At 42.6% G+C, this 25940-nt stretch overlaps 1 protein-coding gene and 1 long non-coding RNA gene across 7 annotated transcripts in view; one reads left to right on the top strand and one right to left on the bottom strand.

Moving 5' to 3' along the window:
• Nucleotides 1-4061: 4061 nt before the first annotated feature.
• The window catches only part of ATP10B (ATPase phospholipid transporting 10B (putative)), a 391956-nt gene continuing 370077 nt past the window's right edge, over nt 4062-25940 (bottom strand). The window contains exon 23 of the mRNA XM_027606553.2: nt 4062-4266. Coding sequence (XP_027462354.2) covers nt 4198-4266 — 69 coding nt within the window. The 3' untranslated portion in view covers nt 4062-4197. The remainder of the gene's footprint in view (nt 4267-25940) is intronic.
• Nucleotides 19393-25940, top strand: part of LOC113929573 — a 153356-nt gene continuing 146808 nt past the window's right edge. For all 6 annotated transcript variants that reach the window (XR_003522247.1, XR_003522243.1, XR_003522246.1 and 3 more), the window contains exon 1: nt 19393-19593. This is a non-coding gene — a long non-coding RNA (uncharacterized LOC113929573). The remainder of the gene's footprint in view (nt 19594-25940) is intronic.

Below are 25940 nucleotides of genomic sequence, written 5' to 3'. Positions count from 1 at the left end.
TCTTCAATTTTACTAATAATCTTTCTACAATTTCTAATATGCTTTTTTCTTTTTGACACATGATTTTATATCTTTCCAAAATCATTAGTATTAACTCCATGTCAGAACAAACCATATTAAAGGGTGGAGAATTCCAATGAAGATTTTAAAAATATGTATTTTTTTTAAAGATTTTATTTGTCAGAGAGAGAGAGAGACAGAGAGCACAAGCAGGCTCCCCACTGAGCAAGGAGCCCCAGGTGGGACTGGATCCCAGGACCCTGGGATCATGACCTGAACTGAAGGCAGCACTCAACCGACTGAGCCACCCAGGCATCCCTAAAAATATGTATTATGACTTTTTGGAACTGCCAACAATTATCGTGATAAAAGTTTCCATATAAAATTAGAAACTACAATCTTTAGTGCTCTTTAACTACAAAAGTAGAAACAATGTGTCCATATGCATGATTTTGCCTAAACCATTCCTCAAAGTTGGACTCAGAAACATCCTTCTTTTAAAGATTTCAGGAGGAGAAATACTTCTAATAGCTCTCCTGGATGATCATTATGTTTTAATTTTAGCACACAGTTTCTTATGTCTTTAAAAACTTCCTCTGGTGTTAACTGAGGTCCATTTCCAAGAGCAATACCTGAATTGTCTTATCTAATAATTTGTATCAAAATATTTCATCACTGTTTTGCTATTATATAACTAATCCTAAAGAAGAAGCACTATTATATAAAAGGGAAATATCTCTGAATGCCAACATACCTTGATTCTAGTACGGATTCTTTCATTAAGTAGTTATGGAACTTTGAGGGAATCCATTAACCTCTTTTGGCTTTTTTTGCACTCATTTCTTTAAAACAATGAGTTTTAAGCATATGTCTTGATTACTTTTTTTAGAAAGGGTAGGGCTGTGGAGAAAGAGTAGGAGAAAAAAAGAAATGTCTAAAAACAAATATGATTCTCCAGAAAAAGTACTCATTTTTCTAACCTGCTCTTAATCCCATCCAGTATAATTTTCAGATATAGTTTTCAAGTCTAGAAGTTTGATTTGAGTCTTTTAAAAATATATTCTCTGACTCTACTTACCTCTGAATATATAGACTATAGTTACAGTAGATGTCTTAATGTCTTTGCTAATTCTAACATATGTGTCGGTGTAGGTTCTAGACCAGTTTCAACTGATTAATCTTTCCCCTCGGTATGGGTCTTGTTTTCCTGCTTGTTTGCATGCCTGATAATTTGTTATTGGATGCCAGACATTGTGCATTTTAACTTTGTGGGTGCTGGATAGTTTTCTTTTCCTATAGGAAATTCTTTGAGCTTTGCTCTAGGATGCAGTTACTTAGAAATAGTTTAATCCTTTCAGATCTTTTAAGAGTTGTTAGACCAGAGAGGCATCTAGTCTAGGGCTAATTATAGCTCTCTACTAAGGCAAGATCCTTCTTATTACTCTCTCTATGCCCCATGAATTACGATGTTTCCCAGCCTGCTTGGGGGGACCAGTGCTGGTTATGCTGATGCCGAGTGAATGACAGATACTCTTCACTTGAATCCTTTCTGGTGGTTCTTCCCCCAGCCTTGAATAGGTTTCTCACATGTCTGCCAGGATCAGTACTCTCTTGAACACTCAAGCAGGACCCTGTGTGGAGATCTGGGGCTCTCTCTGTGCCATCACCTTCTCACTGGCACTCTCTCTTGTGACCTCTAGCCACTGTGGACTTCAAGGAATTTCAGATCTGTCTTCTTAACTGGAGGCATTCCCTGGGTTATGCCTCCCCTCCTTGTCATGGCCTGGAAAGTCTTGTAAGGTAGTGAGCTGGGGCGACTGTGGGACTTCCCTCAATAGTTTCCTATTTCTGAGGCATCACTGACTTTCATTGCCTCATGCCCAGGGTCTCGAAAACCTTTGTTTCATATATTTTGTTTGGTTTTCAGTTGTTTCATGTGGGAGGATAAATTTCGTCCCAGTTACTCCATCATGGCTGGCAGTAGGTGTTCTTCTGTTGGTTTGGTATTATTGAAAATAAAAAGTTAAAAAAAATTCTAGTCGTTGTGTGTATGGAAAGAATAGAAGCAGGAGACATATGGTTGAGGGAGAAAGAACGGTCATTTGGAATTGGCTGGTGATAGTGAAGTTGGAGAGAGGTAGTTGCCTTGGCGATTTGTTTCATAAATAGAATTTCCAACACTGGTTGGTGGATTAGATGGGCAGCAATGGGTGTGAGGCTTGGTGTGAGGGGAACAAAGGAATCAAGATGGTCTTCACATCCTACCTTCTTGACCTGTTGCCTCCTGAGGTTTAAATTAAGCTCTTGATTCAAAGTAGCAATATGATATTTCAAGAATATAGTTCCTAAAGCCAAGTGGTATCATCCAGGTGGTATTTCCTCATTGGAAAGCTGGATGTTCGTGAAGGCTTGATAAATTGGTGGGCCACTTCATGTCTCATACACTCAAATGCATGACATGGTCTTATGACTACAGAATAAAATCATTGGTACTTGGGAAAAATATTTGCTCTCAAGTTATGTAGACTTCCCAAGTTTCTGGTTTTCAAAGATTACATTTCAGTTGGGTAAAACCTCCCTGTTACCTGTGATTTCCAGAGCTAATACTCTTTTTTTTTTTTTTTAAAGATTTTATTTATTTGACAGAGGAGAGAGAGAGCACAAGCAGGGGGAGCAGCAGGGAGAGGGAGAAGGAAAAGCAGGCTCCCCACTGAGCAAGGAGCCTGACGCGGGGCAAGAGCTAATATTCTTTTTGGGGAAGGAAACACCTGGTATCTGTTGAAAATGGCTTTGCTGTGGGGATCATGATTAAGAATGTACTAGCAGAGTCAATGACAGGGCTTTTCTTCTCATCACCTTTTAAAAGATAAATCTAGTTTGGCCAAAAGAGGTATCCCAAAGAGGACAATGGTACCCTGGTCCTCAGCCAATAATGTTAGACCAGGCATTTGACCCCAAAGTAGCAAATTAATGGGTTTGTAGCAGCCCATGATGGGAGCTGGTGTGAAAAGATGGGCTAGGCCATTGGGGTCTCTCTTTACTGAGAGTGTTGATATAAGAAATATGTGAGAGAGCTGAAATTGTAAAGAACCTGGACTGGTCCTGATGTGGCTGATGGACATTATGCTTTTTAGGGCATACTGAGTCACTTGAGATCCTTGACATGTCCATTCCCAGAGCTCCGCCCCAGATATGCAGATTCCATGGCTCTGGGTTGGGGCTTGGGAACTGTCCAGTATTTTAAACCACTCCCTGGGGGATTCTGATGCATCTGTCTGGTCCAGGACCACATTTTTATTCTTTTTAAACTTAATTTGTTTTCTGTACTTTTATTTCTTCACTTAAAAAATATTTTCAGGGGCGCCTGGGTGGCTCAGTTGGTTAAGCGACTGCCTTCGGCTCAGGACACGATCCTGGAGTCCCAGGATCGAGCCCCACATCGGGCTCCCTGCTCAGCAGGGAGTCTGCTTCTCCCTCTGACCCTCCCCCCTCTCATGTTCTCTCTCTCATTCTCTCTCTCTCTCAAATAAATAAATAAAATCTTTAAAAAAACCCAAAAAAACCAAAAAAAATATTTTCAAACTTAAAGTTGCAAGAACAGTTTAAGAAATTCTCTGTACTCATTAACCAGATTCACTAGCTGTAAACATTTTGCCACGTTTGCTTTTCTCTCTTCACACACAAGACACACATTTTTTTTTCCTGAACTGAAAGTAGTATGTACACATCAAGCCCTTTTATTCCTAGATCCTTCAGAATGTATTTCCCAAGAGGAAGGCTATTCTCTTATACAACCATAGTAGAGTAACCAAATTCAGGAAATCTAAAATCGATACAATACTATTCTCACCTCTTCAGTCATTATTCCAGTATCATCAGTTATCCTGAGAGTGTCTTTATCCGGCCTGGGAGCCTACCCAGGGTCATGAATTCCACTTGACTGTCATATCTCTTTAATGTCCTAAGGATCACATTTTGAGAAACACTGCTGTAAAGCTAGTTGGTAGGGGGAAGAGAGAGTCAAATTCTCTGAAAAGAGCTGAATCACAGGAATGGCAGGGCAGAGATGTGAGGGCAAGGATTCCTGCTCTGCTGTTCTTGCAGGCTCCTTGGACTCAGGGCTATTGTCTGTGGAAGGCTCCAGCTCTTCCTGCTGCTGCACTGCAGGTCTTAGATCTGCCTCCATGACCAGCTTTCTTAATTCCCTTGCACTTTCTCCCCCACCTCCACGGTAAAGGCAAACAAGTAGGTCTCCATCATGTGCAACTGAGAATGAGAAAGGAAAAGAGAAAATGAATAGGAAGGAAGGGAGTGGGAGAGAGGAGTAGAACAAGAGAATACATCAGGCTGTCCTGCTGGTAGACCCACAAAGAGCAAGATGAACTTGGGCAAGCTACACCATATTTTCAAGCATCAGAACCAACTTCAGAATAAAATTGCTTCTTAGTTTTTGTATCCTGAGAGTGAGGTAATGATTGTAAGAATCTTGGGAGCTATTATTGTCAAATGAGGGGATAGGAGAAGTCTGTAGACAAGGTTCTCTACTTATGAATGTCCCACCTCGTCACACCAAAATACCCACCTTCACGTGGATTTTGCATGACTTTTGTTTTGTTTTTAGAGGGAGTGAAAGAAGGAACTCAGTGCACATGACATTGATGGGGCTAAAAAAAAAAATCCCTATTTAGAAATCTGATATAAAAGCAACATCATCGTTTTCAAATCCACTTGGTTCCGACTCATTGGCCTGACTTGTGTTTCTGCACAGGCTTTGAGGGGAATCTCCCACGGCCATGTGCCCAGAAGCAATCCTAACGGTGCAAACTGGAGCTGCAGGGGCATGGTCTGTGCTATGTAATGCTGGCGCTAAGAAATGCTCAGAGAGTGATACCTATGCATGGAGTCCTAACACTTTCCAGCATGATCTGGTCCCACTATGGTCTCCTTTCTGCTCACTCCCCACCTCCCACTCTCCATCCTGCCATATTGCATCTCTTTGCCTCCGCCACATCTGGTGACCACTATGTTTGCTGTCTACTCTGGAATATTCTTTCCTGGTTCTTAGTCCTCTTAAATTCGCTTCTCTTTCTGTTCTCTGCTTTGAAATCACTTTCCTAAGCCCTCACTGACACCCAAGCTTGGAGAAGTTGCCCCTTCTTGAAATCTCAATATCACATGAATTCTTCTGTCCTAGCATGATTGTGATTGACTGTTAACCTGCCTGGACTCCACAGTAGATTTTGAGACTGTAAGATCAAGCTCTGTGTTTTCTTTCTTTCCTTTTTTTTTTTTTTTAACTTTTTATTTTAATTCCTGTTAACATACAGTGTTATATTAGTTTCAGTTGTACAGTTTAACGATTCAACAATTCCATACATCACCCGGAAGAGTTGTGTTTTCTTAACTGTTATATTTCTGGTTCATGGAATAGTACTTAATGTACAATAAGTACTCAATAAATATTTATTGGATGAATTAAAGAGAAGCTTGCTTAGATCCTCTGAACGGTTTGGAAATTAAAACAGAAAGAGTGAATTATGTTTGGCAACATTATATATACTCACACGTAATCCCCCACTTCTCCCTCCGCCTGATATGGAAAACTCAGATTTATTGCATTAACTAGAAATCTGGAGTTTGTCTCCAGCTTCTTCCTCATCTTCCCCAGCTAAATATCCAGAACCTAGACAGTCCACATCCTGGGTCTCTGAGGTTTCATCTTCCCCTTTCCATCCTCACTGCCACTGCCCTCATCACCCCCTTGTTAGGTCAAGAAATTCCATTGCTCCTCAACTTTCAGTATCTGTTTGTTTTGGAAGCTCCTCATCACAGCATTTGAAATCTTACCCTGATGGGCCCACTGGTCTCTCAGGATGCAGGTCCCCACACTGGGCTCCTTGGCCATTCCTTGGGGGCCTGGTACCTTTCTCTCTTAATTCCTGCTGCTTCCTCCACAAGGAGTTCCCACCTCCCACACCCACGGAACCTGCTTACCTATCTGGCAGTGTTGAGTTTAGATTCCGCTTCTAAGCTTCTTAAGAGTGAGAATACCCCTTTCTTTGTGAATCTGTTTTGTTCCTGACTTCAGCTAGCATATTTGGATAGGAAACGGTATGGGTTGTCAAAAACTAAGAGGTTCTGGATTTTGAAAGAGCAAGAAGCTAGAGTCAAATAGAGAAAGAAACCCGTCAAGCAATGTCCTGTGCTCCTTGCCATTTACTAAGAACTGGGGCTGTGCATTTTTTTAAAAAGATTTTATCTATTTATTTGAGAGAGAGAGAGTGCACTAGCTGGGGGGAGGGGTAGAGGGAGAAACAGATTCTTCGCTGAGGGGGGAGCCCAACATGGGGCTTGATGCCGGGACTCTGAGATCATGACCTGAGTCAAGGGCAGACACTTAACCCACTGAGCCACCCAGGCGCCCCTGGGGCTGTGAATTTCACCTGCCCTGTCTTCTTTGTTCTTCACAACAGTGGTTTAGAGTGAGGTGGGGGGCTGGGGAGGAGCAGGCTCTTTATCCTCACCTTGCTGATGAAGAAACAGAGGTTCAGGGAGGTGACCTGATTTCCCCATGGTTGCTCAGTGGTAGATTCTTGGAACAGCTCAAGTCTACTCTGCATCCCTCCAGTGTGTGAGCTGGTGACCACTGTGCCCTACTGAGGGGAGGAGCCAGTCTTCGGGCTCTCCACATGGCTTGTGCGTGCAGCTTGTCGCCTTGCACATAGGAAATTGTTCCACAGTCTTTGAAATGAAGGTATTGGTATTGACAAGAGTATGACAAGAGTATGATCTTTCATTATCTTCCATCTATCATTAATATTGATAACAATATGGCATATAAGTGTGACCCTTTTGTTTATTTAAACAGAAGTTCTGTACCTGAGTAATAAAAAAATTGAAACAGTACAAGAGCATATAGAATGGAAATGAGGTTTTTTTTCCTCTCATTCAGGCCGCCTAGTCTAATCCCCAGAGGCAACCGCTGGTAACAGTTTCTTGTTTATCCTTCTGGAAATATTCCATGTATAAATCAGCATATGTGAATATAGATTTCTTTAAAAGAAACACAAGTGGGAGTCTACTATGCATTGCTCTGCATCTTGATTTTTTCATTTAGAAAGTGGTTCTGGAGAATGTTCTATTTCGCACATACGGATCTGCTACATTCACTTGAAGGGCACCTAGTATTCTATAGAATGAATGTGCCCATGATTGAGTTAGTGAACACTGTGTTGATGGGCATTTAGGTTATTTTCCCTATTTTGCTATTACAAACCATGCTGCAAAGAATACCCTTGCGCACTCTTCTTTACCCCCATGGTGAGTGACCTGTAATCCCCTCACATGTAAATGTGTACCATTATGGGTTAACTCTTGGCAATGGCTTCCCTTTTAAAAATAGGAGCCCAAGGCACAGAGGTTTTAAAAAATCTTTTCAAATGAAGGGAGAGAGGAAGGGAGGAGGTCAGAAGCCTCTACATTTTCAGAACAGGGTCAGATAAGTTTATAAACATGGAATGATTATGGTGTCCCCCCTCTACCCATTAGTAAAAATCACAAATTAATATAACAAAAAAGTTCAGATGTTTCCCCACAGGGACCACCTCAGTGCTTTTGTTCAAGTATCTATTGCTTTTAAAGCATTCCTTTTTTTGGTGTCCCTACTTTTTCTGAGACCCCAGTTAGGGGCTTAGCCTGCCTCCAAGCAATGGCTGGAATGAGAGATGGAGCTGCAGCAGGAACAGTGGGTCCCAGGCCCTGAGATCAGCCCGGCCCAGTGCTCAGAGTGGGACTGAGCCTGAATTCACAGCCTTGGCCCAGCAGCCTACTCTAGAGAAGAACACACTGAGACTCAGATGTCATGTGGCTGTCAGAAAATAATTGATACCATCTTAACCCAGGCCTCCTAACTCTCAGGCTGGTGGCATTTTTAAGTAAGTGAAACCACCCGTAAATAAGTGTAGCCCTAATGCTTCATTTTTATTTCACAAATGCAAATAGCATCAAGAGATTCACGAGCCTGCTCTAGGTCAGTGGCACATTCAATGTTGGCCGCCCCCTGCCCTGAAAGGATGTATTGCCCGAGACAGACATATGATTTAAGCTGTCCTGTTGGGAGACGTGGAGAATGATAGTCCCTGGGTACCAGGGGCCTGATGTGTGCTGACACCACCCACCTCTCAGGCACTCCGATGGCCTGGAGGATGACCATCTACTGCCTTTCAAATAACATTTCAAGGCTGTCTATTGTATTCTCTTTCTCGTGCCCTGTCCACGTGGCTTCGAGAGCTCCCAGCCACTGCACTGATCAAGGTAAGATCTGAGCTGGTAACACTTCCTGTTGAAAGAACCATACAAGTTAAAACTTGCCAGAGACCATGCATGGCAGCGTGGGTAGTTGCTGGGAGTCCTTGGGGACAAAGAACCTCCTGGGAGCTCTTTGGACTTTATGAGCACATGACCCTCCTATTTATTTTTTCTTCATTCTGGCCCAGGTGCTGACAGTGGGGTGTGGTGCTTAAGGGCAAGCTCAAGACTGAGGAATATCTGGATTCAAATCGTGTCTGCACTGCACGATGTAGTGTGACCTTGAGTGAGTTCCCTTCTCAGCCTAGAGCAGGCTCATGATTCTCTCGATTCTGTGTGCACATGTGAAAATAAAGCTAAGGATTTTGGATCATGGTGATATATTAGTGGCTTTCTAGGATTTCACTTGCATTAAAAAGGTTACTGGCCTGAATGGAAATCTGAGTTGAAGCTTGGTAGGTAAGAGCATGGTTCTGAAACCAGCGTGGTTGTATTTGGATCCATGCTGTGGATTCTTCTCCCTCCACCCCCCAACTAAGTAACCTTGGAGAAATCACGGCATTGCTCTGAGCCCAAGTTCCCTCAGTCCTAAAAGGGGGTAACAACTGTACTCACTTAACTCACAGGTTACTATGAGGATTGCCTGAGACGTGCGCAAAGTGACACAAGCAAATCACACGAAATATGCCCTATGGTTAGATGCAAATGTGTGTTTTGAAAGACTTGACTGTATCTCCCTTGTTCCCGTCTCCAAATACAGTGTGTCTTTCCTTTTTTCTATACTCTAATATCCTTTAATTTTTAAAAAGATGTGTGTAATAAAAGATGCTCACACGTATGTGCAGTTCACTCACATTCATTCAACACATATTCATTAAGCTTGTCCCCTGGGCTAGTTACTGTGTGCACATGACATCTACCACGATAAACAAGAAAGCTGTGTGATATGCTAGAAGGTGATAAATGCTGTGGGCAAATGGTGGCAAGTGGATATGGGGGGCAGTACTGGGGTGTGTGTGCTGTTCAAAATGCGGGGCGCCTCCTTGCACAAATCTTGAGATTTGATCAGAACCCTGACGCAGTGAGTGGTGGAGACCGAAGGGAGTTCTGAGGAGCAGCATAGACACCTTTGTCACTCACTGGAGAGGGCAGGGGTGAGGGTAGAAAATCGGGTCCCGGAGCTTGGAGGTCAGGTGGGTGTAGATCTCACCGGGCCGTGCAGGTCATTGGGAGGATTTTCATTTTTGCTCTGAATAAACCAGGTTCCACTGAGGTTTTTGAATAGAAGAGTGACATAATCTGATGTAATTTTAAAACAATTATTTCTAAAAAGTTACTCTTTTCAGCTTTGGTCATTGAAACAAAGACTGGAAACAGACTAGATGACCATTAGTGAGGCATTGGTCACATAAATGCAGTCGCAGAAAAGAAAGCTCATTATGAATGACTAGGATCCATGCTGTGGGCTGACGTTTGTGTCCCTGCCCCCCAAATGTGTGTGTTGAAGCCTAATCCCCATTATAATGGCATTTAGTGGTGAAGCCTTAGGGAGGTAATGAGGTCATAATGGTAGAACACATGATGAGATCAGTGCCCTTAGAAGAAGAGACAGCTTGCTTTTTCTCTCTGCTCTCTATCATCTGAGCATACAGCAGAGGTGTCCATTTGCAAACAAGAAAGAGGGTCCTCATCAAGAATGTGACAGTCCCAGCCTTCTGATCTTGGACTTCCAGCCTCTAGAATTGCAAGAAGTACATGTTTGTTGCTGGAGCCCCCGTTACGGTATTCTGAGACAATACGATATCCAAGATGTGTTGTCAAGCGAAAAAATGCAAAGTGCAGTGTTTTGCGCCTTGCATACATACAGAGGTCACTGTATTCGCATTAAGTATCTCTGAAAAGATACATAGGAACCTGACAGCCCCTGGGAACGTAGAGCCTCTGGAGAATGGAGCGAGTAGGATCCTTCTTACTTTATCTGCTTTTGCCTCTTGAATTTTGAGCCGTGTGAACATATTACCTATTCAAAAAACAACGATCGAAAGTAAAGAGTGCACCTGCTTGTACCTAGTCAGATGATATAGTTTGTGTCTAAAGAAGTTAAGAATTGCCCCTTCTCTGTTCCAGTGCTACCCCCTGAGAAAAACCCATGATGTATATTTTTTTCTACATCTTTCTCTATGTTTAAATATGAGTGTATAAAACATGTAAACACATCTATGTTTTCTTCTTGAAATGAAGAAACCAATAAGAAATGAGATTATGTTATATTCATTAAGCAACCTGATTTCCCACCTGCTTTGCAAAACCCCATGGCCATTCTCTGGACCCAGCCAATAAAATTAACATTTATTATTATTACTTTTTTTTTTTTTTTAAGTAGCAAAAGCATCCATTATATGACTCTGCTGTGGCTTACTTAGCAGCCTGTACTTGGAGCACATTGAAGTTGTTTTGTATGTGTGTGCCTCTTCTGACAGTGTTGCAATGCACGTCTTTATATGCCTTTCAACTGCTTTCAGATTCTCCATCTTGACTGCTTGGGGGAGTTTTATGGGGTGGGGGCAGCCAGTTACTTCTTCCCACTTGTGAAACTTTACAGGAGGTCATATGAAAAGCTGGGCTTTGGTCCAGCTCTGCCACTCCCCACCTCATTGTGTAACTTTGTGCAAGTCTTTCCCTTGTTCTCGGTCTCAGTCTTCCTGACTGTCAAAGGGAGAATTGGACGAGGTGAACCTGAAGGGCCTTTCTATTTCTAGGATCTTCATGGGATTGCAAGTTCTACAGGAGAGGGACCGTGTTTGTTTTATTTTCTGTTGTTTCTTGAATATTAAGCACATAGTAGACCTTTAATGGATATTTGTTGAACAAATGAATGAATGATGCTTTTTCTTGTTTAAGGTTATGAAGCACAATCATAGCAGAGTGGTGTGAGCTCGTTTCTTTTTTTCCTCTACATCACACTGCCTCTCACCTCAAATACCCTTGACCTTTACATCTCGTAACCACATGATCTTTTGTTCTTCTCCTGATACTCATGTGATGTGTTTTTCACTGTCAATGTGTCTTTTACATATTAGGTCAGGGTTCTAATCTTAGTGCCATCATTTACTACCTGTGTGTCCCTGGGGCAATTTGGCCCTGTTTCCTCCTCTAAAAATAGGAATGGGAGTTTAGTAGTTACATGTAGATGTGCTTGGAGGTAAATTATCTAAAAGAATATGTGTAAATTGCCCAGCAAAGTGCCTGCTGGACAGTGGGTGCTCAGTATATGGTGGCAGTCATGGTTTGAGCATGGTGTAGCTTAAATGGTGGGCATTTCACCTTGACAAGTGAGGGTTGGTGTCTGTTGGATGGGAGACACTGGCTTAGGGGCTGTGGTGATTCAAAGTTGTGTGATAACATGACCTGTCCTTCAAGTAGCTCATCACAAAATCCCAGAGACATCAATTTCATAGTGAAATTTTATCAAAATGGTTAAATATATTGTTGCAAATCATATTTCTTGTTCTCTCTTCTCGGGTAGTTATTGCATTAAAAGACTCATAGACACTCACCATGGAGTTTTATGCATTTGACTTACTTTCTGTCCTTTTCTTATTCCAAATGCCTGGACCATTTTTCAAGTTGTGTTGTTGGTTTTGGAAGGTACCTTAGAAATTGAGGTGGGTTGAAATAGTTGAGGCAGGAAAGGGTGAAGGCAGCTGAAAGCTTATTTTCTTTCACTTTCTTCACAGAAAGAAAGTCTGAGACTCAATCAAATTCTGATGTAGAGAATGCCTAGAACATGGGTCAGGTTCCAGAGAAAGAAATAGCAAAAAATTATTCATCTCAGAAAAGTGAATCAATTAGAGCTTCTTATGTGCAAGTTACGGAAGGCCAAACCAAACTGGCTTAAATAACAGTTCATTGCTTCACAATGTCCACAATAGCCAAACTGTGGAAAGAGCCAAGAAGTCCATCGACAGATGAATGGATAAAGAAGATGTGGTATATATATACATATATATGTATGATGGAATATTATGCAGCCATCAAAAGGAATGAAATCTTGCCATTTGCAACAACATGGATGGAACTGGAGGGTGTTATGCTGAGCAAAATAAGTCAGTCAGAGAAAGACATGTATCATATGACCTCACTGATATGAGGAATTCTTAATCTCAGGAAACAAACTGAGGGTTGCTGGAGTGGTGGGGGGGGTGGGAGGGATGGGGTGGCTGGGTGATAGACACTGGGGAGGGTATGTGCTATGGTGAGTGCTGTGAATTGTGTAAGGCTGTTGAATCACAGATCTGTACCTCTGAAACAAATAATACATGTTTTAAAAAAAAGAAGAAGAAGAAGAAGATAGCAAGGGGCGCCTGGGTGGCTCAGTCGGTTAAGCGACTGCCTTCGGCTCAGGTCATGATCCTGGAGTCCTGGGATCGAGTCCCGCGTCGGGCTCCCTGCTCAGCAGGGAGTCTGCTTCTCCCTCTGACCCTCTTCCCTCTCGTGCTATCTCTCATTCTCTCTCTCTCTCAAATAAATAAATAAAATCTTAAAAAAAAAAAGAAGATAGCAGGAGGGGAAGAATGAAGGGGGGGAAATTGGAGGGGAGACCAACCATGAGAGACTATGGACTGTGAAAAACAAGGGTTCTAGGGGGGCGGTTAGCCTGGTGATTGGTATTAAAGAGGGCACGTTCTGCATGGAGCACTGGGTGTTATACGCAAACAATGAATCATGGAACACTACATCAAAAACTAATGACGTAATGTATGATTATTAACATAACATAATAATAAAAATATATATATAAAAAAACAAACAGTTCATTGCTTCATATAACTGAATTTTTCAGCAGTAGGCTAGCCTCAGGTAGGCCTGATCCAGGGACTCCAGCAGCGATATCATCAAGAGCTTTCTTTGGTGATGGCTTCATTTTCAGCTCTAACCTGGGGCTCTCCGGCAGCTCCAGACTCCTCCTTATGGTAGCACATAGCTGTGGCAGCCTCAGCCCCACATTTGTAGACTGCATGGTCTAGTGGGAGAGAGGGGGATCTCTTTTGGAGACTCTTCGCAAGCCTCAGATTGCTTCTCTCTCATTGGCCTGAATGGTTCATATATCCTTTCCAGAGCCAATCATCATTGTTCACAACAGTGATTTAAGCCAATCAGTGAGCACCTTTGGAGGGGAGTATTGGATTAATTCCACTCAAAATGGTAGGGTTGACAACAGGGGAGAGGTGATTTCATAAAGGAGATCTGGAATAGTGTTTGGAAGGGAAATGGATGCTAGGCAGCCAGTACATAATAACTGTCGATGAGAATAATCAATCGTCATTTATGGAGTACCTTACTGTGTGTTGGCCGTGGTTCGAAATATTTTACACATATCAATTCTCTTAGTGCTAATGAAAACCCTACGTGATACTACAATTTTTTCTATCCCTAGGATAAGGCAACAGAGGTGAGAGAGATCAAGTAAGTTGACCCCTTGGTAAGAAGGAATGAAAGAAATTCAACCTGAGCAGTCTGGCTCCCGACACTTTGCTTCAACGTTACACCATGGTTTTTACCAGACCCAGGCTGGGACCGAAAGTAATTCTCTACAAAATCATTTCCTTAATACCATTTGCTGTAAATGATATTTTGTCTTGGAATGTTTTTTTGAAGAAAGAAGATGATGTTCCTATATTGCTCTGGATCATTCCACGTAGTTGAAAACTTTTGGGTAGTTTCAGGGTCCTTCTATGCTTTTTCAGAGTACATGGGAAAGACAAAGTACTTTTTGCTTAAGATTACTTTTACATTTTACTTTGATCTATAAATACTCCCTGTTAATGCTTTGGATATATGTTTCTAGCCTTTTATCTGTAATTGTTTACTAGCAGCATGGCTAGTGGTATTTTCCCCAGCCAAAGCTTTGAAAGGAGTGGAGCAGAAATGTTTGCAGAAGAGAAGCAGCTTGGTGGGAAGATGTTTATGAACCCTGCTTTCTGACCTCCTTTCCCTTTTCCCTTCTCCTTCTTCCTTTCTTTCTTCCTTGTTCTCTCACTCAAACTAATATTTCCCCTCTTTTTATAAAGGTAGCACACTTGGATTTTTTTTTTTTTAAAGTAGAAGTACCGATGAGAATGTCAAAAAGATCTCACGTAGTCACGTCTTCTATAAATAACTACTCTTATCTTTTTGGTGCGTTACTTTCGCTTTTTCTTGCAGAAATTACACGACAACAAGCATTTTGTAGTATTATTTCCCTTTTGAAAGATTTAAAAAAATGTTATCAGAGTTCTTCATCATTAAAAAAAGAATTCTTTATCATCATTTTAAATAGAGTGGATATGCTTATTTGGTAGATGCACCATAATTGGTTTGATCAATTCTCTATTTTAGATGACGAGATTTGTTGCCAGTATTTGGATGTTAAAGCAGCTTTACTCATGAACATTGCTTGGCAAAATCTTTGCTACATTATTGATGCCTTCCTTCGTTTGCTGGGTCCGAGTGTGTCAGTGCTCCAGCATTTGTCCCCTGCTGGTGGTGGGGATGCTCTGTTTCTCTTCTGGGCCTGCTGTGGTGTTCCCACCTCCAGGGAGTCTTGATTCTCCACTCACACATTTTCATTTCAGAAGCAGGCTCTCCAGATGCAGATCATTGTCTTCCTGCTTGTTTATATAACAGTGTAGTATGCTCTCTTTTCCCGGTGCAAAGTTTGAGATAGCTGTCTGGATGTCCAGCTCACAGAAGGGCCACCCAAGAAATAATGAGATATTTAGTAGGTGAACTTTTTGCTCTGTCGTTTTCAAGGTCTGTTATGGACCATGTACTATGTTTGGCATTTTTATTGCTTTTTTTTTTTTTTTAATTTAAGCTTTTACTCGGAGGTGTCAGGTAGAAGTTTTTCCTGATTGTGTTAGAAGTTAATCAGAAGCTGAGTTAGTTTTTCTCAGCTGGAGTCTGATGTTTGGCTCTCTCTACTACTCCTTGTTGCCTTTCCAGGTGTTAACCCCATTCAGAGATGAGAAACTAAGACCGTGGACTGGGCATGCGTGCCCAACAGTATTGTGCTATGATGGTGGGAGGGGGAGCCTGGTGCCGCTGCTTATCATGCCTTGTATACAGCACCGGAGCAGAAGGGCGCTGGGCTACATGGCCTTTCCCTTCCGAGAGTGGAAGTCCACCAGGTACAGCTGGCCCTCACTTGAACCTGCAGGGACAAGGGTCTGAATCCTGATTCTGGGCTCCAGCTGAACTATAAGCCGATCGAGATACCAACTCTAACCCTTACCCCAACAGAAGCTGTCTCTTTGGGGATTTCCTGGGTTCAAGAACCCCAAGGATCTCAGTTACTGAGTGGGATGGAAACACAAACATCATCATGACATTTGGGGGTATTTTCTTTCATAGCCATCAGGTCACAATTTCCCAGTATTTGATCAAAGAGTCTGAGGGCCAAAGACCTCAGGTGGAGATGTCCTCATCGTTCTCAGGGGCATGCTTTTTGAGGGTCATCTTTCCAGTTTGACATTTTTGTACCCCTGGTCCCACACAGCGATATTTAAGGTGGGTAGTGGCAAGATTCTCAAGTTTCCTGTCTGTGCATTGTGAAACATGGAGAAAAGCCATCACTTAAATACGGAACCAGGTAACATATCCGTGACTCCGGACAATATGTGTGTGTATGCGCTTGTCAGTGGCTCGTGGGGGAAAATTGGTTCCAAAATTAAAACAAACAAACAAACACACAAATCAAAGTTGATAACTGTTTAAGTGCCTCCCCAACATAACATCATAACAGTGTAACAACTTATGAACTTTAACTCAGCTCATATATCAACATTCATTTCAGTTAATATAGTATTATGCAAAATCAAGGCCTGCCTCTATGTAATATTTACTGTGGGATGTGGATGCATTTGGAAATGTCTAATACAATGGTAGAGGGTTAGGGGCAGTGAATGAGTTATTCAAAAGGAAGGGTGGCTCTGCTTGGATTTAGAATAAAGCAATGCAGGGCTCAAAACTTTTTGTACTGATGTTGTTCCCATTGTTCTCCAAGTAACGGGGTAGAAAATATCTCCAACTCAATAATCCTATTAATTTTTGTATTTGTGAGGGCCAGTAAAGAGCATAGTGTGGCATTTAGTTAGACTCCAAACCAGGAAAGTCAGTGTCCTTGTCCCCCAGGAAGATTTATAACCGTCCCACAAGTCCCCTCCTCTTGTCACTGGCTTCCTAACTCTGTACCTGGGAAGGTGTTTAACTTCTCAGAGCTTCTGTCACCTGTACATTCTCATTTGTGAGATGGAGATGGTGAGACCCATTTTATGAGCATTAAATGCGATCATGTAGGAAAAGTGCTTAGCTCTTTGCCTGGCATATAAGTTCCATAAATGGTGTTTAAGTTCACCTCCACTTTACCTGCCCCCAACAAAATAAAACAAAAATGATATAATCAATTTTGATCATAAAAGGGTGAGGCTAAATTTCTATATTGCCCATGAAAACCTGGCTCAAGATTTAAAGTCTATTCCTACTGAGGCAGCAGGCACACAATGGAGCCATGTAGACATTAAATCCTGCCTCTTGCGTATTTCTGGAAAACTGTACCAGATGGGCCCCAGGTATCATGAGGGATCCCTTAGGAATGCAGAGGTCAGGTTAACTGATTGGAATGGGGTAGTGGGCTTGTTAGCAGAAACCAGCCAGGCCTGGGTTCTTCCTATTCCTTCCATTTGAGTCTAGTCCTAGTTAATGGTGAAGGGAAGGAAAAATTCCTCTCTACTCTCCAGGCCTTCCAGCTGAATTAAGAATTAAATTTACATGAGACAGATTAATAGAAAAATACCCACAAAATTTTATTACACCAATAGTGAAACGGAGATCTAAAGAAATGATCAAGGCAGGCAGTTTTTATGCTTCTTAGGCAAAGAGGCAATAAATTGGTGAGGAATTGGCAAGACAAAGCAAACTTAACTCCGGGAGCTGCCAATCAGAATTTGGGCTGGGTTAGTAAATTAGTGAAAGGTAACAGTGTTGTTTAGATAGACTTCTGAGCTCTAAATTTCCTATCTCTGGTGATAGTTTTCTCTCTACCTCCTGGTACAGGGGGGGTACCTCTCACATGGGAGATTTATTTCCTGCTCTCAGGGGGACAGAGGAGGCTCTGAGTGTCCTCCTTACACAGGCTGTCTCTTCAGTAATTTTTATTTAAAATCACCAATATGCCAAAGTGGCACATTTTGGGGGAGCCTGCCCTTGGTCCCTACGCTGGATCTAAATGACTTCGCATTTCATCTGAAGATCATCACTGATTGACATTACGCAGCTCTCAGCTTTTATAAAAGTTTCACAAGTAGGTCATCAACTCCTTAGTTCAACGTGGAACCTTTTATGATCGGTTAAGAATACTCTTAACTCTTCTGGTCACCTTATCCTCCCTCCCTCCCATCCATCCAGTGTTTCAGCAAATGCTGAATAGTGCCTGAAGGTCAGCTTGGCCCACACCCCTAAGAAGCTCCCTTTCCCAGAGAGAGAGTCTCGCATCAGCAAACAGTTTTGATGTTGACCCTCGTGAGAGGCAGTGTAATGCCGTGGATGGTGTTCAGAGATTGGAGGAGGGGAAGCCTTGGTTCTGGCCCTGGCTCTGCTAACTTTTAGCTATGTGCCCTGGAGCAAGTCTTTAATCTCTCCAAGCCTCAGTTTCCTTATTTGTAATCAGGGTTTAATAACAGTATCCACCTTCTGAGGTCGTTGGGAGGATTGAGTAAGAACCTGTACATATGTAATGTATAGTGTGTGGCGTATAGTAAGTGCTCAATAAATATTTGCATTTTAAAAAGTTATCTGTAATAGAAGTTCAAAAAAACCTTTTGGGAGCCCAGCAAGGGGAGCAGTGAAGACTTTCTGGGGAGGTCAGGGTATGACTAACTCTACCTGGAAGCAAAAACCTTTGAACTGGCTCTTTTCTGTCCTTGAGTAAATTTCCAGTGTAGGGAGGTCCTACTGCTCTTCGTTGGGAACCCTACTTTGCAGCTGCACACCCCAAGGCCGTTCCAGTTTGGGGAAAGGAGCAACAAAGGGCACCCAGGGAAGCAGCTACTAATTGAGTGACTTTGGGCAAATCACACTAACCTCATCACAGATAAAATTCCCTTATCAGTGATATGGGGCTCCTACTACTGACTACCTGACATGCTTGCAGTGGGATCAGGACAGAGCTGCATGTGAAACGTTCAGCGGAGTGCCTGGTGCAGGCGAAGTGCCCATTACAAATGAGCTATTATTGTTATCCTTAGTTGAGTGAGATACAAGATGGCTTTGCCTATCCACATTTTGGAGAAGAGTACTGGGAGAGAAATTTCTGGGTCTCCTGGCTGCCACTTCAAGCAGCCAGTTTACACTTGAAAGCATCCGTTTGTTCAAATGGTGAGCAAATCCAGGCCTTCTGTGGCCACAGCAAGAAAAAGAACTTTCTGCCTGGTCCTCACTCTTTCTGATTCTTTTTTTTCTTTCTTTGCTTTATTTCTTTAAAATAAATGACTGCACACATGTTATTTATTTATTTTTGGTTAACGTTAAATTGAGGTTTTGACCGAAACTCAGCCTGCACATACTTGAAAAGCCATCAGGCTTGTTGGGCCGCGGATAAAGGTCTTGGGATTTCCCCACGGGGCTGCGGAGAGTACAGACAGGAAGCCCGGGACCGAGCGCCTGACCAGAACTTCCTCGGGGGAGGCTGGAGCAGAGCACGGCATCCTGCTCAGAACTCTCCAGAGTACTCAGGCCAGAGCACTGCTCTGCTCCAAGGGGCACGCTGGAAGAGGGACCCCAGCCCTGACCCGTGGGTCCAGACCCAGCAGACAGCAGGAGGCTGAAGCCTCCCCCAGAGAGAGGCTGACACTCTCAGGCTGGAACCTTCCATTCTGGCCCAACCTCTCCCCCCTCAACCCCCCCCTCCCTGCGCTGAGGAGGGAATTGAGAAGGGACTTTCCAGAGAGCGTTTGCGTGCAGGGTGTGGAAATGGAATAAAAGCATATGCAAATAGGCCTTTGCGTGCCTTCCTCTACTCCAGTGAGCAAGAGCCTTTCTCCAGAAAGATGCTCTTGCTCCAAGACACTTGACAGCTCTCTTCCTTCCCTGGACGGCGGTGGCAGCACCCAGTGGAGTGGTAAAACCTGGGTAGGAAGCCATGCCCAAGGGGAGGCCTGGATGGACAGGAGGAAGGAGCAAAATGAGGAGGGGGAGAACTGGCTGCTGAATTGGAAAAGATAAAGTCAAATGAAATTTTAGGAGCTCTCTGTGAGTATGAGCTGGGAAAAATAATCATTGCAAGCTGATTTATTATGTACTTATCTTCTGTCTGAGAGGCAGCAGGCTTTGTACAGTGGATTATTGCCGAGAAAATGGCACATTAAAGATATAATCAAGATGTTTAAGGCATATTGAATGACATTAGAGTTAAAATAGGTGAGACTCTTGTCATGGTCTATAAATATAAAAATGTCAGTGGTTTGTAGATATTTCCAGTGCTTTAGTTAAGCTGTAGCTCCAGTTCCAAAAGGAAAATATTTTTAACCTTTTGTTAGTTTCAGGGTGGGGTAGGGTGGGGTTGGGAAGTGGCATAGAACCTTTATGGATCATAAAACAATATGCTTTAAACTCTGGTGTTGTAGACTGTGGCCTCTGTCTAGCAAGTCATAAACTTTCTTGCCGTGACTAGCATGCGAATATTGCACGGTACCTATTAGGTGATCTGGGGGCTTAGGGAGTGGCGGATTATGGCTGCTGTATTTTGTTTGTTGTTTCCTATTCTTGATCTCATTCAGTCTTTGGATATAAAAGTTTTTCTTTAATCTTTTTTTACATTACTGAACTTGACTTGTATATTAATTGGGCAAGTAGTGTAGCTCTTCTTTCTTGAAAGCTTAATTACTGTATTATTGTATTTTCTTGTCATTTGGGACCTTCACATTCAGTGCCCATTATTTCATTAGCCTGCTCGGGCTTGCCCTTGGTTTTGCCCCAAACCCTTCTGATGGCAGTGCTGGGCTGACATTTGCCCCCAAGTTGTTGATGATGGGTTTTTGAACAGAACACATTTATCTTCAGTTGTTTGTTTTTAATGAAAACCACCTTACTGTCCTTATGCATTATAGTCCTCAGGACAGTGTAGCACCAGGGCCAGAAGCTCTTTATGGTTGGAACTCAGTGAGGGAGAGGAAGGTAGAAACCTTGACTTTGGGGTTTGCTCAGACTGCTTGGAGTTGCTTGGATTGTTAATGTGTGGGGTAGGTGGTGGTGGAGTCTTCTCTTGGGATTCCACCAGGCCCAGGTATGGGATGGGGCGTGGTGCTGCCTGGAAGGCCAGTGATGCTTCTCGGTCTTCCTGCCTTTGAATTCCTATCACCCCCCTTTTTCTGAGGCCCCTTTGGGAATTCAGGGTAGTCTCATCTTCTCAGTATGGGCCTTCGGGTTAAATCTCTAGCAAATACTTGTTTTCTCTGGCTGTCAGCAAATTATAATCTTGGGTGCGGTCCCTAAAAGCCAGCTTTGGGGCACTTTTTGGATTCAAGGTGATTCTTCCCACTAGCTCTATAATCTGGCAAAAATTCCTTACTTTGGTCCTGGCCTCAATCTTAATAATAATGATAATGATAATAATATTAATAAATTAAACATTTTTTAGCAATAACTAATGAAGTATTTTTATGATTTACAGTTTGCAAAGCATTCTCATAGGTCATGTAATTCTTCCATAAAATTTGTAAGGTTAGTAGAGACAAGTAGAATTAGCACATAATGGGAGCTTATTAAATATTTGTTGAATGGACCTGTTATAACCATTTTACTGCTAAGGAAATTGAGACTTAAAGAGGTCAAGTGACGTACTCAAGGCCCCACTGCCCCGGAGGGACTCGAATTCGCATCTTCTGACTTTTTTCCTTTCCAGACCAGCTCTGATATAATAGTGTTTTTTTTTTTAATTTTTTAAAAAGATTTTATTTATTTATTTGACACAGAGTGAGACAGCAAGAGAGGGAACACAAGCAGGGGGAGTGGGAAAGGGAGAAGCAGGCTTCCTGCTGAGCAGGGAGCCCGATGCGGGGCTCGATCCCAGGACCCTGAGATCATGACCTGAGCCGAAGGCAGTTGCTTAACCAACTGAGCCACCCAGGCGCCCCTGATATAATAGTGTTTTACATGCTATTTGTTGTCCTTTGTTTTTGATGCTCTTAAAAAAAAAGATTCTGGGAAAATGTAAATGGATGGCTATACTATCAAAGGGGTGACAGAGCCTTGCCTGTACCTCTGTGTACATGTTTCTTAGGTTCCTTACTCTTCCAGGAATGTATATCCTTCAGGACATGACTATTTGGATACATACCTTATTGGAAGATAAAAAAACAAGGTCATGTCAAAAAAATGACTGTCTTGGATTTTTACTATTTCTTGGACTTTCAGGCATTACACTGCATGGATCCAAAACTACTACCAGAGTTTTGGATGTGGGGCCGAACAATTTTCTCTAGCTTTGTGTCTTGCGGTCCTGGGGAGAGTCACACAGTGCTATCATTTTGGCGGGGGCTGGTGTTCAGGGAACAGCAGTTGTCTGGCCCTATAGTAGTTGCTACAGCTGCTCCCACTGCTGGAGGAAATGTCACTCCGATCAGCTCAGATATTAGAATAATAAGAAAGGAACCCCTTGTTCTACCAAAGCCGAGACTTCAGCTGTGGGGTTGTGCCCATGCACCAGTAACATTCCATCTGCTTGCCAGGGACTTCCTTCAACCCCGTGATACCAGGAGCAGAGAGAAGGAAGAATTTCCCTCCTAAGTCTAAAGCTAATTAGAGAGGAACGCCAGTGGGTATCCGCCTAAGGGCCTTTCCCTTTGACTTCTGTAACTGGAGACTCAAAAGCGTTAGCTAAGAAATTTCTCCCAGAGGAAAGCTGGAAAAACCATTTGGATTACTTCTTAACTGAACTGATACTTCCCCCCCACCCTTTCAACATGCAATGGTATCACCACCTAGGTGGTCTCAGACTTGCCAGTCTGTTTTTTAATGGTTTCTGCACCTTGTTTAGAAAAGCCTTTCTCAAGTGAAGGTTATAAAGATTTATTCTGACACGAAACTTTATAGTTTTAGTTGTTATCGCATTATTTATTTATAGTTAGCTCTTTTATCCATCTGAAGTGTATTTTTGATATGGTGTGAGACAGATCTGATGTTAATTTTTTCCTTTATGGATGTCAGTTTTTCCCCTCTACTGTCTTTTTTTTTTTTTTAATAACTTTTTAACTTTGGGATAGTTTTAGAATTATAGAGAAGTTGCAGAGATAGTACAGAGAGTTCCTATATATCCCTCTCAGCTGCTTTTTTATTTGAAAGGATATTTTTGCCTGGTCCTAAATTCCCACATATACACAGATGTCTTTCTAGAATCTCACTTTTATTTTATTGATGCGTTTGCTATTTCTGTCCCAGTATCACGTGTTTAATTAATATTATTTCCCGACAGTTCATAGCTTTTGGTAGGGAATCTGAGATCTCACAGGGCTTTTAAGGGGTCACATCCAGAGTTCAGGCAGGGGAGGGATTAGTAACCCTGTTTATGGATGTTGCTGCTGCTGAGGGGATTGGCCAGGAAGGAGCACATGCATCTTGCTGGGACATAGGGAAGGAGGTCATCGTTAGTGACCTGCCCCTTATACAGAATGCCCTATTCTCTGAGCACAAGCCTTGGACACAATGGCAAAGATGAGGCTCTGGAGTAGGGATTCTCCTCAGTACTATTGACACTGGGGACTGGTAATTCTTTTTTTTTTTTTTTTAAGATTTTATATATTTTACAGAGAGAGAGCGCAGGAGAGAGCACAAGCAGGGAGAGCAGCAGAGGGAGAGAGAGAAGCAGGCTCTCTGCTGAGCAGGGAGCCCTATGCGGGTCTTGATCCCAGGACCCTGGGATCATGACCCGAGCCAAAGGCAGATACTTAACAGACTGAGCCACCCAGGCGCCGTGGGGACTGGTAATTCTTGGCTATGGGACTATCATGTGCATTGTGTAGGATGTTTAGCGGCATCCCTGGCCTCTACCTGCCAGATACCATTGGCACCCTTGACTACTCAAGACAATCAAAATTTTCTGCAGACATTGCAAGTATGCTTAGGTGTCACCACCCCCTCAACCCCTGCAGTGATTGAGAAGCACCTCTCTGAAGTCAAGCTGTGTGAGTGTTGAACCCTGGCCCTACTAGGAGGCCCTAGCCATGTGCCTCCATTTCCTCCCATGTAAATTGCAGATGAAAATCATAATGGCGCCTGTCTCCTAGGATGGTCCTGAGGACCAATGGAACAAATACACATGAAGCACTCAGAACGGACCCTGGTAGGACAGCCCCTAGCTCAATGTTAGCTATTACTATTATTTAAAAAAGTCCTTTATATTTGATTTCATTCCTAATAACCACACAGACTTCCCATTTTTCTACTACCTCCATATCTTCTCCACTGTGGAACAACTGTGTTGAAATCAATGGTATTTACCAAAAAAATTACATGTCTTTGTTAATGAAATGGAACTCTATTTTCAGAGCTCCATAACTGCTAATTAATCAGCTCCCATGATAAACTCATCTGAGCTGCGTGCGAATTTTATTTGCAGCTACAGAAGAGCAATTCCAGTTAGTTAACAGGCTTTTAAGTGACAATCCAGCTCTGTGAGCAGCAGAAAAGCCCAGAAATGATTTTCTAAGCAAGGTGGTAACGAGAGTGGGAAGAGAGAAATCTGTGATAAGGAGAAGACTGAGGATTTACATGATTCATTCACTGGATGGCTTCGGGAACGCTGTGTTCATTTTCCATTGAAAGGCACCATCATCTTGCAAGGCAGAGGGGAATGGATGGAAGACGTGTCTTCCTGCAGTTCATGTCACTTAGTTGCCCACCCCCTTCTTTTCTTCGTAGCAGTAGTTTTTGTGACACCGTAATGTTTGCTATTAAGCTTGCCTGAGAACTCTTGTGGGGATGATTATTTTTAGTGTTTAAGAAGATCTGGCTGACATGGAGCTGTGGGCTGTCTCTACCTTTGTCCAAAGGGCTCACTTCCTCAAGTGAAACCAGGATTTGGCTTGAGAGAGAGGAGAGAGGAATGACCTGGCCTGGGCTGGAGGGGCAGCAGGCCGGACAAGGCTCATTAGTTTGATGACTTTGGTGAGGCTTGGTTAATTCACTTTGCTAGGGCAGCTGGCTGATTGGCAGCCTGGGTCCTGAAATTGAAATAATTAGGCTGAAAACTCCAGTTCTTTTAACTTGCTGACTGCGCTGCCTTGGGCAAGTCACATAACCTTTTCTCCTCTCTGGAATGATTTTGATCATAGTACCTACCTTGTAGCTTTGTTGTGAATTTGAAATGAGACAATTCATTCAGCTGGGTGGCTCGCACATACGTACTTCATACGTCTAAGCTATTATGGTAATTGTTATGATGATTATTTATTTGAGTGTCCTGGGCATTGTGCAAGGGATGGGGAGGCTACATCCAGGGCAAATATGACATTTTGTGCCTCTACAGGGAAATACACACTAGAAATTGGAGTGTTTCGACAGGTAAACCTTGAAAGCTGGGGAAGAGGGAGGGAGTCAGAGAAGTCTCCAGAGATGGTACCTTAGTAACCACAAAGGCATGGACCCTAGACATGGGCAGAGCCTGTACACAGGGGGACAGATAATCAAGGTCATGGACACAGGGGCATGGAGCTTTGAATTCTTTTTCCCCGAAATAGAAGAAATTACCAAATTTGAAGTGGATAGGCTGGAAGACCAGAGAGAAAAGAATTGTCCACTTTTGCTGTATGAATCCGGCCATCAGACAGTTTCTGCAGACTTGAAGCGTATTTTGTATTAGGCGAGGCTCTGTTTCCTGGCTGACTGGGCCCCAGAGCCTAGAGGTGCCAGGCACCTGATACATGGCTGCGATCATTTGTTTGGGGAGTTGTGTTCTGGTAAGTCTCTTTTCTCATTGCAAGAACTTGCCTCATGGTCATCAGCGGATTTTGTTTTACACAGAGGACTAGGGAAGTTCAACACTAGTGGATAACCCTGCGGTTTTTTACTGGCAAAGACTTGTTGACCCTGTTTCTTTAGTATTGCCATGTGTGTTCCAGCTTTCCTCCTAAGGCTATGAGCAGAGATCTAAATGAGATAATTATGCAGACTATTTAAAAACTTTTTAAAAATGAAGTGCTATGTAAGGAACTATATATATATTTTTTTTGAGTGAACATATAAAGCAATTTGGATGCATCTCCTTTACACCTTTTGGGAGTGAACTGGAAGACAAGGATTAATTTAGCTTTGAAAGGATTTTAGATTTGTAAAGTTATAATAGATTAGTAGCTCTCCTAAAAGCCTCACATACTGAAAATGCATTCCTTTATTCTAACCCTATATAGCAAGAGCAGAATGCTACAGTAGTAATTTTGTTTGGCAGGATTATATTTGTAACAACTTTTGGGTTAGTTTTTATTTTTCCCCTCAAATGGTGGGGAAAATACATAAGAGAGAAAGGGATGAATTCTTGGAAATAGAAGTGAATAACTCTACTATCATAATGCACCAAGACCAAGTCAGGTGAGAGATTTCTTTTC

The sequence above is a fragment of the Zalophus californianus genome, chromosome 5 (assembly GCF_009762305.2).
Source record: "Zalophus californianus isolate mZalCal1 chromosome 5, mZalCal1.pri.v2, whole genome shotgun sequence".
Classification (NCBI taxonomy): Eukaryota; Metazoa; Chordata; class Mammalia; order Carnivora; family Otariidae; genus Zalophus; species Zalophus californianus.
This window is presented reverse-complemented; position numbering and strand designations above follow the sequence as displayed.